This window comes from Podarcis bocagei (genome assembly GCF_964188305.1).
Source record: "Podarcis bocagei genome assembly, chromosome: 4".
Taxonomy (NCBI): domain Eukaryota; kingdom Metazoa; phylum Chordata; class Lepidosauria; order Squamata; family Lacertidae; genus Podarcis; species Podarcis bocagei.
The window spans coordinates 66755789-66774882 of record NC_138128.1 but is presented as its reverse complement, the minus strand read 5'-3'; the positions used below and the strand labels follow the sequence as shown (position 1 = coordinate 66774882).

Here is a 19094-nt window from a genome sequence, read left to right as displayed (position 1 = left end):
GCAGTATTTGAAACTCCCATTGTTCTTGGCGCATTTTGCGACAGGGAATTTCATTAGCATGAGCAGTTTCTGAGCTCTGGGCTCAATACTGTGCCTAAGATTTCAGATTAAAACTGCAGTGGAAGGAAAGGAGGACCCTTTCCTGCCTCCCCAATTCTAGCTCCTCTCAGAAGACTGGAGAAGAGACCCTCTTAAGGATATTAGGGGGGTGGGCAGGAGAAGGACTAGACCATGTGAAAAATCAACATAATATTTTAGCTGCAGTTCATTCATTTTCAGCTTTGTATTCTTGCTATAAAAAGCACTCCTAGACATTCTGGGGGAAGGCTGTTGCTGCTCACACAGAATGAGAAATTGCTCATCAGGCATAAATGCTTCCTTGCAGAACCAGGTAGCCAACTAAAGATACATAACCATATAACATTGATTACACAAGCTCAACTTCATGTCGATACAAGTGCTAAATACTTGCCAAACATTAGATTACTGTTTCTCCCTGGAACCTGTCCACCCCCCAGACTGTGCATGGATTATTTTTGCTGCCATGCCCACACATTTAAATCTTACAGAAACCACAATAAAATTTCAGAATCTAGTCCCAAAAATACGGTATTTCTTATTTAAAGATGGTTAGGCAAACTGGTACTTGTTTTTGACTTGTGCATGTCTTCCTAGCCCTTTCTCTGCTAGAATGTATACCTTGAAGCAAAAAGAAAAATACACTGAAATATCACTATTTATGTTTAATGATAATAGGCTTCACTCTAATGATAAAGGGCCTCCCTTCAGCAAGATGCTATAAATCAGAAATCTTTAACAGGGAGGCCATTCTTTCTTTTATTTTGCAAACATGGACCAAAAAGTAAGAGTAACTGCTTACTTCAATATTACTTGGCTAGGAGATGGGACTTCGGTCAGTTTTCTTGCCAACTCCTTTTCCTTACAGCACGCCATACTCTTCTCCCCTTAGACTTGTTCTTCCATGGCTTGCCTGGGCCAGCCACCCACCTCTCTCCTCTGACGTGGTAGCATTGGTGTGACGTGGGCTGCAGAGCAGGATAGTTGATGTGATGCTCTTTTGTCGTGTCCTGACTCCGTCTCCACAGCTTACCTGGAGCCCCCAGTCACCTACCTCCTCCTAAGTGTTGTGCTGTTAACTAGGCCTGAGCAAGGGAAAGTTTAAAAAATATTAATTTCATAAGTTTTGACATAGCAGTCTCTTTCCCTCTCCTTACCCCCCCACTCCGAAAAACAATCTGTAGAAAGTAAAAGGTAAAGGGACCCCTGACCATTAGGTCCAGTCATGGCCGACTCTGGGGTTGCAGCGCTCATCTCGCTTTATTGGCTGAGGGAGCCAGCGTTTGTCCACAGACAGCTTCCGGGTCATGTGGCCAGCATGACTAAGCCGCTTCTGGTGAACCAGAGCAGCGCACGGAAACTTCGTTTACCTTCCATCCGGAGCGGTACCTATTTATCTATTTGCACTTTGACATGCTTTTGAACTGCTAGGTTCGCAGGAGCAGGGACCGAACAACGGGAGCTCACCCCGTCGTGGGGATTCGAACTGCCGACCTTCTGATTGGCAAGTCCTAGGCTCTGTGGTTTAACCCACAGCGCCACCCGTGTCCCACTCTGTAGAAAGTAGCTGTGATTAATTGTTCATCTTGATATTTAGGTTCAAGAAATTGATATAAACTCCAGCAAACACACCTTCAGTTTTAAACTTCTTTGTGCGTTTTTTAACAGGAACTTCTTTGCTAAAAGGACAAAGGAACTCAGACCTGCTGTCCACAGCGCTCCTGGCTGGAAGTTGTTTGGAAAAGTCCCACCGAAAGAAAACGTACAGAAAGACTCCAAGATAATTCAGCAGGTGAGCGTCTGTAAAATGATATGCAAATCTTTTCCCATTTTGTCCTTGGAATTTCATAGAGCAGACTTCTGTAAGGTAGTCCTGCTTAATGTTAATTTATTTACTAGGGACTGCCACTCCTGCTAGTGTTGCTTGCCTACCCTGCCAACCCCACTGTCCCTCACAGGTCCTTCAGCCCTCCCAGACCCCTCCCAGCTACTTCCGCTCCCCACCTGCCACCCCATTCCCCAATCTTCCTCTCCCATGGTTTGCCCCAAACTCTCCTCTCCCCCACAGTCTGCTGGAAACTCTCTCCTCCCCACCCTTTCACAGATCATCCCAATCTCAAGATCCTGCTGCTCTGCCCCTTGCAGAGGAGAGGGGAATGAAGAGGAGAAAGTCTTTCTCCCCATGCTCTGTGACACTGGCAGAATGAAGTGTGCGGTTGCCCGGGGTGAAGAGGAGAGTTCTCTTCTTCTCTCCCCTTTTCTCTGCCGGTAGCAGTGGGATCTTGAGATTGGAGCAAGTTATCTGGGGATGTGGAGTGGGGAGGTTTCAGTGAATTGTGGGTGGCAGCAGCAGCAGCAGCAGCAAGGGTGGGGAGCAAGGGAAGACCTGCCTGCTTGCTCAGCTGGGCTGCTTGCACATTCAGACCCCTGTTGTGGGTGCAAAGGAAAGGTTGGGTGCCGGGTGGTGACACAAGGAGCATGGAAAGGTCTTCCTGGGCTACCTGTCTGCTCGCTGTGCTGGTCAGCCCACTCACACCCTCAGCCTGCCTGCTTTGCTGGCTGAATCTGCCTGCTGTTGCCGTGTGACTTGCAGCATGGCCACTTTTTTCCTTACAAAAACATTATATAGCAAGATAATCATTTTTACCCTGCTCTGAAGAGTTCCCACAGTACCTAAAACCTGTGCTTTTTTTCTAAAAGAAAATGTTTAGGGGTACTCTCATTTTCCTACTCATGTTGAAATACTGTCCCTGAATAAGGCCAAACTTAGATTCACAAAATGTTTAGGGGTTTGTGTACCTCCAGAAAAAAGCACTGCCTAAAACAATTAAAAGAAACTGCAGCTGAAACTTTTCAAGAATATTTTTGAGTATTTTTGAGTATATGTTTGCCTTAACAAATGGATGGAAATGTAAACAGAAGTTGCTAGTGCTTTGTGGCAGTCACTTGCAGTTGAATAGTTTACTCAGAACCCAAAAAATATTTTAGTCTGCATGCATAAGAATAATAAACTTTCTGTATCTGTGGAGGTGGGGAACAAATTTGGATTAGATGAGTCATAAAATGATGTGGCAGGGGTTCAAATTATGGCTTCAATTTAAGTTTAAGTAGATCGGGTAGTTCTTGCATAAATGTACAAATAATTGCACAGTTGTTGCTTGGTAGTTGCTTGTGTGAATGTAGTCCATTGAAGAGATCTATTGGTAGAATATATTAAATCAAAGTAATTTAAATCTGCAAGAAAAGAATGGCTTTAAATTAGTTTTCCTATTCTGAAATAAATATATTTCCTGAAACAACATGCATCTTAGCTAGTTGCTAGAACAGAGGATGCTATTCAACGTTAGTTATACTTGGACCCATTGTAATCAAATATGTTGCCCCTTCTGAGTGTGACACTCATAGTCTTTATGCAACCTAGAAACATAATCCAAAATCTATACTTTTTGCGCTGCAGAACAGTATTGGTTTAGAGACTAGGTACATTTATAGTCATCTTGAATCAAATCCCATTGAACAAACTGGATTTTTGGATGGGATTGGACTGTTAAGAACTTTGTCTGGAATTTTGTAGATGTGTACGCTGGTTGTTATTAGGCAGAAGTAAATGTGGTGTGTGTTTGGTAGTCCTAAATATTCATAATTTGCAGCTGAACAAGTTGCAGAACTCAAGTAGTCTGCTTGTTTATGAAACTTGTAACTCACACTTCACTGGCTGGCTGGTATTGCTACAAATATTACAAAACTACCAAAACAATAAAACAGCAGTGCAGTGCAAGATAAAATGGCTAACCAGTAAATTTAACTGCAGTTTAATTGTGAGCTTAACCTTGCAGCAGCAGTTAGAGGACACACAAGAAATGCAAGATTTCTCATATGGGTTTGGTGGATGATATTGATGAGCTATGAGTTGGCTCTCATGGAACCTAGAGCCCTTGACAACTTCCTGATCCCAGTCTGGAAGGAAGCCAAAAATATGACTTTGTTATTTACATTATTTCATCTCAGACATTTTGCGTTACGGTTCATTCTTACACAGAAAAGCAACTATTAACTCTCTCTCTCTCTCTCTCTCTCTGTGCTAAATGGTGGCAAGTTTTTTACATGTAGGCTTTAAACTACATGCCCTTTCAGATTTCACTGGACTCCCAACTCCCATTGTCTCTTACTTTTGGCCGTGCTGGCTGGGGTTGATGGGAATTGGTGTCCAGCACCCCTTGCTCTATGGGTTTTATTCGCTGTTGCCTGTGATGTCCCATTCACACATGCAAGCTCTTGGCACAAATACCCATGTTCATTCAGTGCTTCATGACTTAGTGGCTGCAGCGTTGACTAAAATTGTTCCTCTGTCCTGGTGTAGTCAGTATCTGCTTGTGGGACTGATTTGGCCCACCAGGGCTTCCCTTTTGGCCCACAAGGCTGTTTTGACCAGCCCATGCCCAGCTGCCCTGGTAAGGCGGATCATTGCTGAAATGACTCTGCAGCCCAAATGGGAAGATATGGTGGGGCAAATCTGGCCTGTGAGCCAGAGGTTCCAAAGCCTTCAACAACTAGTTGATTGTCAGGTTCTTCAGCACTGCACTTTGAGATGTGTCCGTCACCTGATGTCATTGTGACATCAGAGTGACTGGTAGCAAATTTTGGGGGTAAGCATGGGATTGTAGGGGGAGGAGAGGAAAGTGAAGTTCTGTTGTGGAAGTGGATGTCCCACTTGTGTTCAGACAGTGTTGGTTACAATCCTTTGTCTGTAATTCCTGAAAGGAAGATAATCCATTATTGTGTTCAAGCAAGGTGTCTCTTACCTTTGCATAGAACTTCAGAAATGGAGAGAATGAAATTCATGTTTTTAATCTCTACTGCCAGTCAGTGTTTCAACTTTTGACCCAGTGTTGCTGTGTTACTTTCCATACAACACTAAGGCAAATCTGACTGTTAAACAACTATGTATTGGATGCATACCATTGAGACGTGCAGCTTGCTTTCAGCTGCTAGGTTGTTAAAAGCGATGGTTATGCTGTTGTAAATGTTCATTTTGTTCTTTTTTTAAAAAAAAATCTGAATAAAAGCAATTGGTAAAGTGCCTCTGCACTTGTGAGAAAGCCAGAAGATTTTACTTGAACCTTACTCTGAACCATTTCCCCATCATCCATTTTTAATAGCTTTGTTTGAAGTTTTAACCTCAATACGTTATTCATACTATGGTCTCATTTCTCTGTGAATAAACAAGCCATTTACTGTTACCTTGCACTTGAACCCTAAATCTAGTAAATCTATATATAGTAAGATATTCTAAAATTAAAAGCTGAAACTGAATACAGACGCTATGAAATTAACTTACATGCAGAAGTGCTTTAGTCGTAGAAGTTAATATTTCAGATATTGAAGTTGGATGTATTTATCATTGTGATGGATTTTGTTAATTGGATTTTTAAATCTCTGGCACAACACATGTGGCTATATACTGTCATTGGTAAAAAAATAAAAGTAGTAGTAACTTTTTTTTCTGCACCATAAATGTGAAATGCCTTTTTTGTAGTTAAGAACAGCAAATAATAAATAAGTTTTATGTTTTAACTTTCATATTGTTCCTTTTGTTCTAATATTTTCTTTAAACAGGAGTATTACATTTTCTGAACGCATGGCTTAAAAGAGTTATGCATGTATCTTATGCTTTGTATAGTTAGAAAGTGGTTTATCACAATGACAACGAACTCAAAAGTCGTTGCTTTTGGAGGCAGAGAAATTGTTCTTATGTAACTTATTCTCTTTCAATCCAGACTCATTGAGACTTCCAGGGTTTCTGGGAAAGCATTCAGCTGACTTCTAGAAATAGTTTGGTGTTTAGAAAAAGTGAATCAAAATGCAGGACACTTCTGTGGAATGTGAATGATTTCCTGTAGAGTAGCTGTCAGTGAGGGGGTAAAAAGCATACTACCATTGACTAAGGCTGCATTCCTAGGTACACTTACTTGGTAGTGATCCCCAGTGAATTCAACAGAACTTACTTCCAAAAAGGCATTTTTAGGATTACGCTGTTTATGATTTGGACTCTTGTAAGTTTACAACCAAAGCTACAGAAAAATCAGTTATATCAGAGGTCTGGTCATGTTTCAGTTGCTTTGCTTCAGGATAATGGTCAGGGTCCAGAGTGCTATGAAATTAGTTTTGATCACTTCTCCATTCCCACTTCCTCCTTTTATTTCGTCTGTTCTCCTTTCCTCATCTGTACTGCATGACAATTTTTAAAACAAAGAACAGTTTGCAAGAATGTCAGAAAGGTTGTTCAAAGAAAATAATAATGGAAGCCCAGTGGAACATCTGTATCACTCACTACTTTGCATGAGACTAAGCAGCTATTTTGATCTCCACTGAAGAATCAGGAAGAGCAATTCTACGGTTGGGTAGGAAGGAGCAAAGCCTGTGCCAGCGGAGCAAAATAAGTGTGTGTGTGTGTGTGTGTGTGTGTGTGTAATCTGCATTTTCCTCCCCCCTATATCTTTCATCTTTTAAAAACTTTGCTTCCCATTGGTTTCCCCTCACTCCAGCAACATGACAGGTAGGGCCGTCTTAACCGTTGGTGCTAGGGGTGCATGGCACCAGGCCGAGAGTCCGGGGTCAAGCGTTGGAGTCCAGGGAAGAGCTGCTGACAGCAGAGCAGAGCCTGTTGGAGCACCACGGGGTCTTCTGCTGCGGGTGGCTCTTTCCCGGACTCCAACGCTCAGCCCCAAACTGTCACCGAGCCGCTTGCGGCACTCCAACGGGCTCTGCTCTGCTTGGCTGTCGGCTCTTGCCCCAGCTGCATGGCGGCTAACTGTTTCGGCACTGTGCCCAGAGCACCGTATAATGTGGGCACTGCATGACACATCCTGTTGCATGCACTGAGCTGCAGGTTCCTTTGCTGGCTTTTCCGCTGTCGGCGCACGCTCCCAGCACTGCCCAAGGTGGGGTAGCAGTGCGGAACGATAGGGAATGCAAGCAGCAGCAGAGGAAACATCTCCGGGCAGGATCTGCCGACGGCAGCAACAAAACCTGACGAATAGGAGTGCGCGGATCCCATCTGGAGATTTTTCTTCCGCTGCCACTTGCACTCCCCATTGTTCTGTGCTGGCACCCCACGTTGGGTGGTACTGGGAGCGTGCGCCAACAGCAGAAAAGCCAGCAAAGGAACCCTCAGCTTGGCACACACAACGAGATGCGTCATGCAGTGCCCACACTACGCGTGCTACACGTCCGGCCAAAACAATTAGCCGCCATTCGGGGGGGGAGGCAGCGGGTGTACAGCGCTGCGACTGTGCCACCCGACATTTTGTCCCCCCCCCCAAGCATGGAACCCGCACCCACCTTCATATGCCCCACAACCGTTCTAAAGGCAAACAGCTATTTCTTTAAAAAGGGTCAACAACTTTGGCGGTTCTCTCCCTAAAAAAAGTCAACAACTTTGGACAACCTAGGGGTGCCGGGCGAATCTTTGCACCCTGGTGCCGCATATGCTTAAGATGGCCCTGATGACAAATGTCAGGTTTGGAAGTTGTTGCTCGCGAGTAACCAGGCAGGACTCCGACCTGTCTTTTACAGGTTTTATTGGTGCAAACTATTTACAGTGCAGAACCCCAAAGTTCATGTCCGTCTCAGTCACTTGCAGATTTTGGGAGTGGCCCCTTCCGGTTTCTCCCCCAACATAAGAACTTAGACACCCCAAATCTCCACCTCCCTTCCTTACGTTTCACCCCTCTGCGCAAGCTGGGTGACGGAAACGGCATGTCTATTTCCTGGCCAGCTGGGCTAGGTGAGGCGCTTGGGCTCTGAGTCGCATCTTTGAGCCCTCCCCTCGCCTGGCTATCCACTTCCCGCTCTGCTCCACTGGAGGTGTGGCTTCCCTCGCTGCTCGGAGGCTCTCTGTATTCTCCTGCCCCCCCTCCCCTGTTGCGATGGCAGTCCTCTGACATCAAGTATAGCACACTTTGCTTCCCTGACACTCCCTTGAAATACATACTCTTTGCCTGCAGAGAAGAAGATCTAGAAATTTTTATGGGCTCAGATCCCTCCCAGTGTCCATAGGATTGTGCCCTTTAAAAAGACAATCAATATATTATCTGGCAGAAAAAAAGAATACATTTTTCTTCTTCTGCATACAACCACTTACTTCCAAATACTTGTCATGGTATCAGCATGGATTGAAATATGTGATGAATAGCAACATTTCATGTTTTTTCCTCTATCTGAAAAACTTATGTGGTAGACTGCATTCTTTAAAGTGCCTCATTAGCAGTTTTTGTTTGGGATGGGAATAATTGCAGTTCCTAAAATCAGCAATGTTACTTCCTTTTTTAAAAAAAAATAAGCTTGACTTTTCTTTGCTTTTTGCTCACCACTTCCTTTTATTTCTCTCACTGTCCTGGTAATCTCTCACTATACATGTGTATGAAATTTTAAAGTTCTTTAGCAATCCCTAGAGTGTCAGGCTTCCTTAGAAATTGGTTTGAAAGCAGCTGAATGGTACTAGTCATAGGAAATTGGACAGGGTGTCTGTCAGTGTTCGAAACTTCCATTGTTCTCAGTGCATTTTGCGACAGGGAATTTCATTAGCACAAGCAGTTTTTGAGCTCTGGACACAATACTGCACCCTGAGATTTCACATTAAAACCGCAGAGTGGAAGGAAGGGAGGACCCTTTTCTCCCTCCCCAATTCTAGCTCCTCTCTGAAGACTGGAGAAGAGACCCTCTTAAGAATATAAGGGGGGTGGGCAGGGGAAGGACTAGACCATGTGAAAAATGAACATGGTATTTTAGCTGTAGTTCATTTTCAGCTTTGTATTCTTGTTATAAAAAAGCGCACCTGGACATTCCATTGTTGCGCCCATAACCTAAATTTAAGGTGCTATTTGGCTCCTAGCTTTCATATCTCAGTTTCTGACACTGCAGGGCGTCCAAGGGTGGTTTGAGCTTTAGTTTATTGAATAGTGGTATTTCTAAAAAGCAATATGATAAGGACACATTGGCTTGCTATTTAAAGAAAAACTCGGTCTTTCTGTCCAAGCTCCATGGAGTGTCTAAAATAGCTCAGCAAAGGTGATGTTAATTGACACTTTCCAATTAAATTGTTTGGAACATTCATATTGATCCTATGACCTACGGTATTCTGTAACATCTGTTACCCATAAATGAGTATGGTTTATTGCCCGCAAACAATGAAGATCAGCGAAAGTATGTTAAACCAGCAACTAAGTATGTTAAACCAGTTAACGAAGTTCCTTGCTTGCTAATACAACCTACTACGACACTGACACAATGTGGGGAAATGTTTATCCCTTCAGAGAGGTGCTTCCAAGGTTATGGGAAAAGATTCCTAGATAATTTGGTGTGCTTGGCACGTGAGCTTTTGCTATCAAGATCCCTGGTATCTTAGTTAAACTACCTATCCCATGTTCATAGACTTTCTGGAATAATGTTGCCATAGTGGGTGGCCGATCTGTCACTAGATCTCCCAAGGACAAATGGAACTGGAGAGAAATTTGCTGGGCCCTGGAAGGCTGCTAGTTGATTTCCCAACCAGTGTTCATACCGAGGTCATTCGCTTTCTCTGGCATGGCGAACCTCTCTAGGTTTGAAGTATACATTTGGTCACCTTACTATTAGTTTGGCAGGGTTTACATCTTATTTTCAGTAGCCCCTGTTTCTGCCCCTCCTGATACGTGAAGATGTAATATAAGTCAATTTGTACAGCCTTTTCAGTACTGCTTCAGGTGTGACGCAGTCTGTTTTTGTGTTAGCTATGTAGGGAGCAATCTAAACTCCTCCCTGGCACGAACGGGTTTTATGGAGTGGCAAGACCAGCTGTGCTGTGCATTGGGGAGAGCAGACAGATTGCTGTGCCAGTCTGGAGCTGGAGCAGTGACCAGGCCCAAATGGGGCCCAAGGCATCAGCAGGGATGGCTTGGGATATACCGTATTTTTCCGTGTATAACACAACCCCTATTTTGGGGGACTACAAATTGAGGAAATGGGGGGAGATTGCCCATAGTTGTTGAGCTTCTATGGGGGGGTTGCCAACGTTCGCTCACCCGCCTGACCGTCGCTGCCAAACAAACGAAGCCACCCATCACCTGCCCGCTCGCTGCCAGCAGCCGCCAATCGCCAGCAGGCCTTGCTGCACTATCCAACCACCCACTGAATCACTGATTGTAATCTACTGCTTGCGGCCACCAATCGCACGTCCCCCTCTGCACTATCCGTGTATAAGACAACTCCCAATTTTTAAGAATTAATTTTAATATGAAAACCTTGTCTTATACACGGGAAAATACGGTAATTTATCCTGGCCAGCCCAGCCTCTTCCCCACTCCTGGGAAAGGGGAGCTCCACTGCTTTTACTCCAGAGGTAGTGGCCAGTGGAAGGCTGGTAAGAGACCAGCAGCACTGTTGGAAGGGGTTTGATTTGTTGGAGGTGCATTTGCCCAATCCAGCCCCTGCCAGCCTGGCCCAAAGGAGGTTTGAATTGCTCTGCTAGTTTAGGACATTGGTCCCTTGATGCATCTTTACTGCTGTGCCAAATGCTTCATAAACAGAAATGAATGCTAAGATAGATCTGAATTTAAACATCCAAATTGACTTTCTTCCCTGCTTAGTCCTCGTGGAACCATTCATTTTAGCTATCTAAAACATATGTACCTCACTAAAAAGATTTTAAACTAGTAGAATTTACATACAAGCTTATCAAAAATACCAGAGAGAAGCCAAATGTATGTTTCCACAGATGTTAACCTTTTAGAGTGGGCCTTTCTAATTGAGAAGATCTGAAGACTGCTGGCTAGGGCATGACTTGGCTATGAAGGCCGTAATGGATTCTTATTTTAGTCCTCTTTACGTATTATACAATCGGTGCCTTGAACTCTTGGTGATTTTTTGATAGAAGCTTTGAATTTTAGCTTTTAATGTAGAGTATGGGTATATGTCTTAAATCTCCCCAATTCCTCAATCTCAATCTGCATTGGAATTGAACATGAGCATGATTGAAAAAGCAGTACACACTGGTGGTCCATATAAACTGTGAAGAAGAACATAAAGTTTGCATGCATGTTGCTGTATATTAATGACTGTCAATTGTTTCTCTAAGGATTTACTTCTGTTTTTCTCATTAGGATGAAAGTTCTGGCAGTGTTGCATCAGTATCTACACTCAATCTATTAAACACAGGGGTATGAAATTTAATATTTTTCTATCACATTATATGCCATGCATGGGATCTTTTTAGCAATCATTGAATTAGATGGCATATCACATAATTGTAGCATGAGTTAACAGTACTAACTCATCAAGTCACTGAATACCATTATTGAAAAGCAAGTTTTACTCATTTCCCTTGTTCACAGTTTGCAAATTTGATATGAATTTCTTTGTTTTGTTTCTTTCATTTGAAAATGTATCCAGATTAATTGTTGCAGTTGAATGAAATATTCATTCTTGTTCACTTAGCATGTGGCTTTCAGCGATTTTTAAGCAATAGTCTACAAATGTTTTCAGCTACTTCACTGACGTCTGGCTGTATAGTGAAATTAAATAATTGTAACAGTTTCCAATGTTAAAGGTCGCCATTCCAAGTGGACTGGTGAAGGGAAAATATACCAGAGTTGAGCTTGGCAAAGGCTGCAGCTATATTATAGTGCAAGGAAAACTTCCTTAAAAGCAAAGGACTCGGGGTTTTTTCTTGACTAGCTTGTACTCATAGTAAGCTCTTATCCATGGAGCAATACTTTCCCATTGTATTAAGACCAGCTATTGCTCTCTGTTCTGCCACTATTATCTATGAGCAATAAGCCTTGGTGCTTTTCTAGATAACTGATTAAATAATGAATACGCCATCTAAATTGAGGGTGTGATCCACTTAAAAAATGTGTACCCCTCCATTCTCTTGTTCACTCAAAACTCAGGGTGGCTGTAGATCACTGCTTATTAACATGTTAAACTAAATTCTCTTAGTATCTTGAACCTTAATCCCAACCCAGTCTAAAGTAGTATGTATTTGAAAAGCCGATTTTCAGGCCATCTTGACTAATGAGTCATTTAGATGTTATTTCCTCTTTCAACCATTTAATCCCCTAGTTTCTAACTATTCATTTTTTAGTAGCTTTGAATAGGGAACAGCCTGCAGTAAGAATATTGGCATTTGAATGGGGTCATGTCGGATAGGAGTCCTATTTTCTCCTCTTCGTCAAATACACTACTAGATCAAAGTGTCAGGATCCCCATCTGTTAGTAACATAATTGGACACATGCTGAGAGAATAAAAGAATATTTTGGCAGATGTAAGAGAGCTCAGATTGTTGGAGCTAGTCCTTTTCCTCCTTTTTCTTCCTGTTTATCTTGGTTATGTTAAGCATGCTTTTCTGCCTTTAAAATATTTGAGTGCCTTTCTTTGAATTATTATTATTATTTGCTTGTTAAGGCCTTAAGGGTTAAAAAAGCGCAAATGTTAACCCTAAAAAAATGGAGCACCCTTTCCCCCTCCTCTGTGTGTTTTGTTGCGGTGGGGGTGGGGGTGGGAGGAAGGATGGCATTGAGTTGCAGTGCCTTGTGAATCCTGACACTTGAATCTATTGGAACTTGATCATCAGTAGCACTGAAATGATATTGTTTTCTTTAGAGAGAGTGGAAATGCTGATAGGCTGACTCTGCTTCCTCATCTTTCATTCTCTCCAATTTCCTTTTCTTGGGGTAATTGTATGTCTGTTGCCGTATCTACTGCCATTCACACTCTGCTTTTTCAAATTCCTTTAAACCTCTTTATAAGGCTTGCTTTTTAATATCTTCTGAGTTGCCTTTGCTATAATGTATCAGCAACTCCTCTCTCTGATGCAAATTCCTGAACTTAGAAAGGTGCACCTCTATACACTGGCTTTTGACACTTGATGCATTTTTAGGACCAAGGTTATTCTGTAATTTTAAGTTGTTTTAAACTGTTTTTAAACATTGTGCTTTTATTATTGTAACCCACCTTGGAACAACAACAACAAGCCAATCCTTAGGTTTGGAGTTCTTATTTGTTAGTGGCAAGGTAGACTTGTCAAGAACAATGAAATACTTGGGTTTCAGTTTGATGAATATAACATGTAGTGGATTCTGCACTTCATTTGAACACAGTCTTTGTTTCATATCCCAGAGAATGATGCTACTTACAGCAAGGGGGGGGGGCGGGAGTGAGTGACATGGTGCCCCTACCAGAGATTGTCTAAAATACACTTTCATAACACTATGACAAAGGGTTTTCTTCTTTGCTTCCCACAGTTATCTTGGGATCTCCATTTATAGATTATCCTGGTTCAATTTATTGGGTGGATGGTCGGAATTATCAAGAGACTAGACAGAGTTGGAGAACTCTGTTCAGTTGGCTGGGTATCGGCAATCCGATGCTAGGAATCTATTTTTTTCTTCAGTGCAAGGACCAGGAATAGTATTTTATCAGGCATCGGAATCTTACAAAGCACACACATTTTTTAAAGAGTGTTGCTGCCTGAAAGCTTATGATTTTAATAGACATACCACCAGAGGAAAAAGCGATGGAGCAGGGAATATGTATAGAACTATCAGATGTTTAAAGTTCTAATGAAGAAAAATTCCCAACCCAGTGAGGTATTATTGGAGTCGGGGCGCTTTAAGATCAGCCTCCCCCAACCTGGTGCCCACCAGTGGTCATGCAAGCTGGGGCTGATGGGAGCTTTAAATATATGGAGGGCACTAGGTTCGGGAACACTGCTTAGGATGCTGTTACATGCTTCTCAACTGAACATTTGGGGCAGCATCACACATTATGCAGTGATTACCCTGTTACACTAGTGTTTCTCCCTGAAAACATATAACGTGTGAATGATATGCTTTAAGCCTATGCATTACATATTTTTGGAGCTGTCATAATCGTCTGATATGGTTAATAACTGGTGCACTCCAGATATGTTGGGCCACTCCATCAGTTCCCACCAGCATGACCAAAGTCAGGAATGATGGAACTATTATAGTCCAAGTATCTAGAGGCCACTAGGTTGGGAAAAGCTCCCCTAAGGGAGGCATAAGGTAGGAATAGTCAGTTTCTTGCCATGCATGGTTATCTTCATAAGAAACACTGAATTTCATCTCTCTGATATTCCTTCCATACCTCACATTATGTCAAATAAGGTTTGTCAATTGGCAATCCAGAAACTCAGTGTTAGGAACATAGTTATTTTATTTTTACTTTTAGTCCATGCACATAAAGTAGCCTCTTGAAATGATTGCTACGCAGGCAGTTGAGGTTCATGAACATATTTGATATCTCCTTGGCTGGTGTTTATAGCCAAGAACAAGTCACAAGGCAATAGTGTTAACTTTAATTTTACACAGTCAGAAATACACACAATTGCTCAAATGGCAAAGCATTCAAACAAGCTTGCTTTCAGTTTGTCACATCACAAAATAAACAAGGAGTTAAGTGTTCAGACTCTTGCATCCCTTCCTTGCCCTTTATGCATTCAGTACTGACACAAGGAAACTTGTGTCCAAAATGGCATTCTTAATTGATTTTCTATCTTACAGACAGTAGCAATTGTCAAGAAATTGCTGTGTGCAGGAGGTACCTGTCTCAGCTAGCCTATCTAAAAGTGCTTTAGCAAAGGCTGAGTGTAGCTGGTGTTTGCACTGCGCAGGCACAGAAACTGGTATTGGGTCCAGAATTCAGTAGCCTGATAGTTTCTAGTCTTTGTGGCTGGGAAGATAAACTTGGAAATATTCTGGGTAGTGCCTGGTAAAAATTAAAACAACCACAAACAAAACAGATGAGGCAGGGTAGGGTTTCTAGGGCAGGGCTTCTAATGGTCACAGGGTGAAGCTTTATTGTACTGAAGAGTTTCCTGCTACTATCTACGATTAGCAGACATTTAAGCAGAGTGAGCAAACAGAATTTATGCAGGGTGCAGATCTTGCATTATCTTGGCACAAACCTTTTACCAGCATAAAGTATACACAGCCCTAACTGACTAATCAGCCTAGCAAGCATCTATACTTTTATGTGTTCACTGGCACAACATTTATCTTTTTTGCACTCCATTGCATAACTTATAAAAATGTATTTATTGCTTCTAACATTCTCTGAATAGATGCTTTTCACAGCCTCTTAATTTGACCTTCTCAAAATGTCCAAAGGTCAGTTACCTTTCCCATGTCTGGAGGACAGTAGCTCCCATTAATGGGTCTGTTGAAGTCTTCTAGCCCTTGTAGTTGTGAAGACAAGCTTGGAAATATTATGGGTAGTGGCTGGTAAGGCCAGCCATGTTTGGCAGAATTGAATCTTGCTGATTCTAGTGAGTCATTTCATCCCCAATAATTGAGATTAGGATATCTGCTACATCTGAAATATGTAAATTATATTTCTGAATATTTATGTTAGGGTGAAAAATCATCTGTGCAGTTGCCATAAATGGATTCAACGTAGTGCCAAAAACACAGTAATGTAAATGGCGTGGCCTTTTCATTTATGCTGTAGCTGTCCCAGCAGCATTCTCTAAAGCAATAATAATGCTGTGGGTTGATGCCAAATAAGTGCTGCAGTCTATACAACCCTGTCGCTGCATCAGGCAGGGAACCCCTCTTTTAGCTGTCTGACCAAACCATAACTGATGAATTTGATGCCACAATAACTTGCCATGGTTGGATGCTTTGAATGAAGTGGTATTCTTGTTCTACAACCAACATGCTTGCAAAAGCGAAGCCACAAGCCTCCTGTGCCTTGCTCCGATTCTGAATGCTAGCAAACGGTGTCCAAAATAGCCAAACTCCTTTTAAAAGGTGGCACCAAACTTTTATTATGTTATGAAAACTCATCCTCTGTTAGGCCCTCATATAGTATTGATATTTTGGCAGAAGGGATTTCTGAATAGTTGAGGGGTTTGGGGGGGTTGGTTGGGGTTTTTTTGTGTTTTTTTTTACATTTTAGGTGTACCAAATTAATTAAGGAGCTTTATCTGGTTGGCCACAGTCAGAACAGGATGCTGGACTTAATGACCTTTGGTCTGATCCAGGAGGGCTCTTAGGTTCTAGCCATGCATTTTAAAGGCGAAGATAAAGTTTTCATGAGAAAATTAGTGTACTTGCTTTGCACTTCTTGGTGCATATAATTTTTACCTCTGTAGCTGCTGCAAATCCAGTTATTTAGAACAGCATATTTTTTTCAGTTCAACTGATTTGTTGCTTTTTATGTTTTGAAATGGGCTAGGTCTGTGGAATTTAGCAGTGTATTTGAGATATTTTTAATGGGGGGGGGATTTGATTCAGTATGTAGCAGTATTTTGCCCTGATCTCCTTTATACTAAAGAGCGGCCAAACCTCTAGTATAGCAGTTACTGCAAAACCACTGTGGGTACAGTTCTTTGATACAAAGCTTTTAGATTGTGGTTTGGCCACAATTAATGTTTCACCTCACTTTTTAATACAATCAGCAAGAATGTGTGTTGGTGAGGAAGAAACATATGTTTTATAATTATTTTCTGTATAATTATTTTCTGTATAATCAACCTAAGTTGATCAACATTTTTATCTGATAGCAGGGTGGTGGTATACATTCAGATTACCATACTACTGACAACTGAGATAGTAAAGACAGTGGCTTCGTCAGACATGGTTTATCATTACAGGAATGAGCCCATAGTAAGCCTTGTGCTTGTAGACTTCTGTCCTTCCTGTGTGATTGGGAAGAGCAGTTCAAATGCACTTACTTCTGTTTTACACTAATCACAGTTAAGTGTTATGTCTAAACCAGGACAAACTTAACTATGGTTAGTTGAAACTTGTGAACTTCAAACCATAACGGTAAGCCGTAGGTAAAACTAGGTTACATCAGAATGGGACCAGAAACTTTCAATAAGTAGCAGATTATTTCTCTTGTCTTGCTTCCTCCTTTTATATGGATTTTCCACACGCTGTAATTTGCAGAACATTTACTCTTTCAGCTTGTGTTGGTTACAGCACGATTACTAGATGCAGCGCCTTTCGCTCTGTCCTGAGTCTCAGGCTGATACTGTGCATGGCTGCTAGCAATATTCATCTGACTCTGAAGTTGTCGTTACCTAGGCAACTCATAGCTTCATTGATGGAAGCTTAAACTGTTGCCATTTATCCCATCTGTGGATCAACTAAAATTATATCATTCAATCTTGTTTAGGAGTATGAAGCACGAACAGGAAAAACATGTAAACCTGTACCCCAAGCGACAAGACGTAGACACTTTGAATTTGAGCCACTTTCAACTACTGCTCTTATTTTGGAGGATCGACCATCGTAAGTCGCTATGAGTTCTTTTGAAAGCAGAGTATCAGTTTCATGTCAAAGCAGGTTGTTATGACCAAAGTTATGCCTGGAAGGATTTGCCTACCTCCTCCTGAAGATCATATCAAAATTTAATGTTGGTTTTTGTGGTGCACAGAAATGTTCATTCAGGTAGTCCTTCAGTTACCCTTGCCCTAAGTTGTAAATGACTTCCTAGATCCATCCCAGCAACTTGAATTATGCCCGGAAACAAACGATGAAGGTTTGTACTATAAATATTGTATAATGTGGGTCAGTCTTACCTTTTCCCTTATTTATAGTCTGCCTGCCTCCTGAGATACTGGGCATAAATCTTTGCTTCAGTAAGGTAATTATGGTATCTTGCACGGCTCAGACGGGAGGGTCCTATTGGGAGTAAGCAGAGTGGAATAATTTATTCCCTTGTATAGGAAATGAAACAAAACAGAACTTTTTGATTTGATTCATTTAGCCTTACCCTTGCTTATGTTTTCCCCCCAGGAACCTTCCTGCAAAATCTGTAGAAGAGGCTTTACGTCACAGACAAGAATATGATGAAATGGTGGCAGAAGCAAAAAAGAGAGGTATGGCTAGTCTTACTGTTCATAATGCTATTTTCTAAAAACGAAAATGTGGGAATATAAAAAATAGAATGCAAATTATCCTGGACTAAAAGAAAACTCTTCTTTCTTTCTTTTAACACAGAGGTACAGTCTTAAAATGAAGTTAATTTGTCCTTCAAAGTATGGCTGCAATTTTAACACTTTAGCACACTCTGTGTGGGACTGAAACTTTCACATTTGTTTCATTCATTGCTTTGTACTTGGGATTCTGAAGACAGATATTCATTAATGCTTTTTGAGTGTACACACACAGCACGCACAGCTAGATATTTCTCTCTAACACACACAACACATCTATTTCACTGTTACACTCACCTCTGCACCTTAACATGGCAGAAAAAGCCAAAGCAGTAGCCTGGTAGCTTGTGTTCCGCTGGAGAGAGTCACAGTTTAGATATGTGCCATTTGTGTATGTTACGCTGTTGAACTGGTATACAATGCAGTTAGTGTATATGGAAATGCAAGTGATCACTGCCTTTTCAACTTCAGCAGCCTTCAGCAGATGGTGTTTAGTGGATTCTATCCTCAGCCTTAAACCTGTTGTCATCCTGCACCAAGACTGTGTGCAAGTTAAAAGACTTTAGGCCTTGACCTTACAAAGGATACATTTGCTTATCTACCGCTCGGAGCTCGTGCCAGTGTTGAAACCATAACGCTGTGCGTGTTTATTAATGTTTGTGCATAACTTTCTTACACCCTTGCAAGTGCTTACCCATGATAGCAATAGATTAGCACTCCAGCGTCAATTAAAATATTTTCTCAAAGGCAACTTGCTTCTTATGTTGGCTGGTCAGTGCAGTCAACAATTTGTTTTAACAGCCTGTCAAATAGAATTGCTTTTTCTTACATGAATTGGACCCTTTACATAAGGGAAAGTATGCAGGTGACATGTAGGTTGTACAGTGTGGTGTACACACTTTTTACATAAAACCTGCAGAACTCATGACCTGCCTTGCCAAATACAACCCGCCAGCCTTGTATTGTGGTGGGTACTTGGAAGACCTACCCCTCCTATTCTCCCTCCTATTCTCCCTGTCCCAAGCAGGCAGTAGCACCACAAGGGTTTCAGTGAACGCCTCTGGCTTAGTT

The 19094-nt window shown here is 41.9% G+C and overlaps 1 protein-coding gene across 3 annotated transcripts in view; it reads left to right on the top strand.

Annotated features, from left to right (window-relative positions):
* TBC1D12 (TBC1 domain family member 12) overlaps positions 1–19094 on the top strand; it is a 47072-nt gene that overhangs the window by 14305 nt on the left and 13673 nt on the right. For 2 of the 3 annotated variants that reach the window (XM_081189607.1, XM_081189606.1), the window contains exons 2-5: positions 1747–1870; positions 11217–11273; positions 17261–17376; positions 17884–17966. In XM_081189607.1, the coding sequence (XP_081045733.1) occupies positions 1747–1870; positions 11217–11273; positions 17261–17376; positions 17884–17966 (380 nt within the window). The remainder of the gene's footprint in view (positions 1–1746; positions 1871–11216; positions 11274–17260; positions 17377–17883; positions 17967–19094) is intronic. The other variant, XM_081189605.1, reaches the window with a different exon arrangement.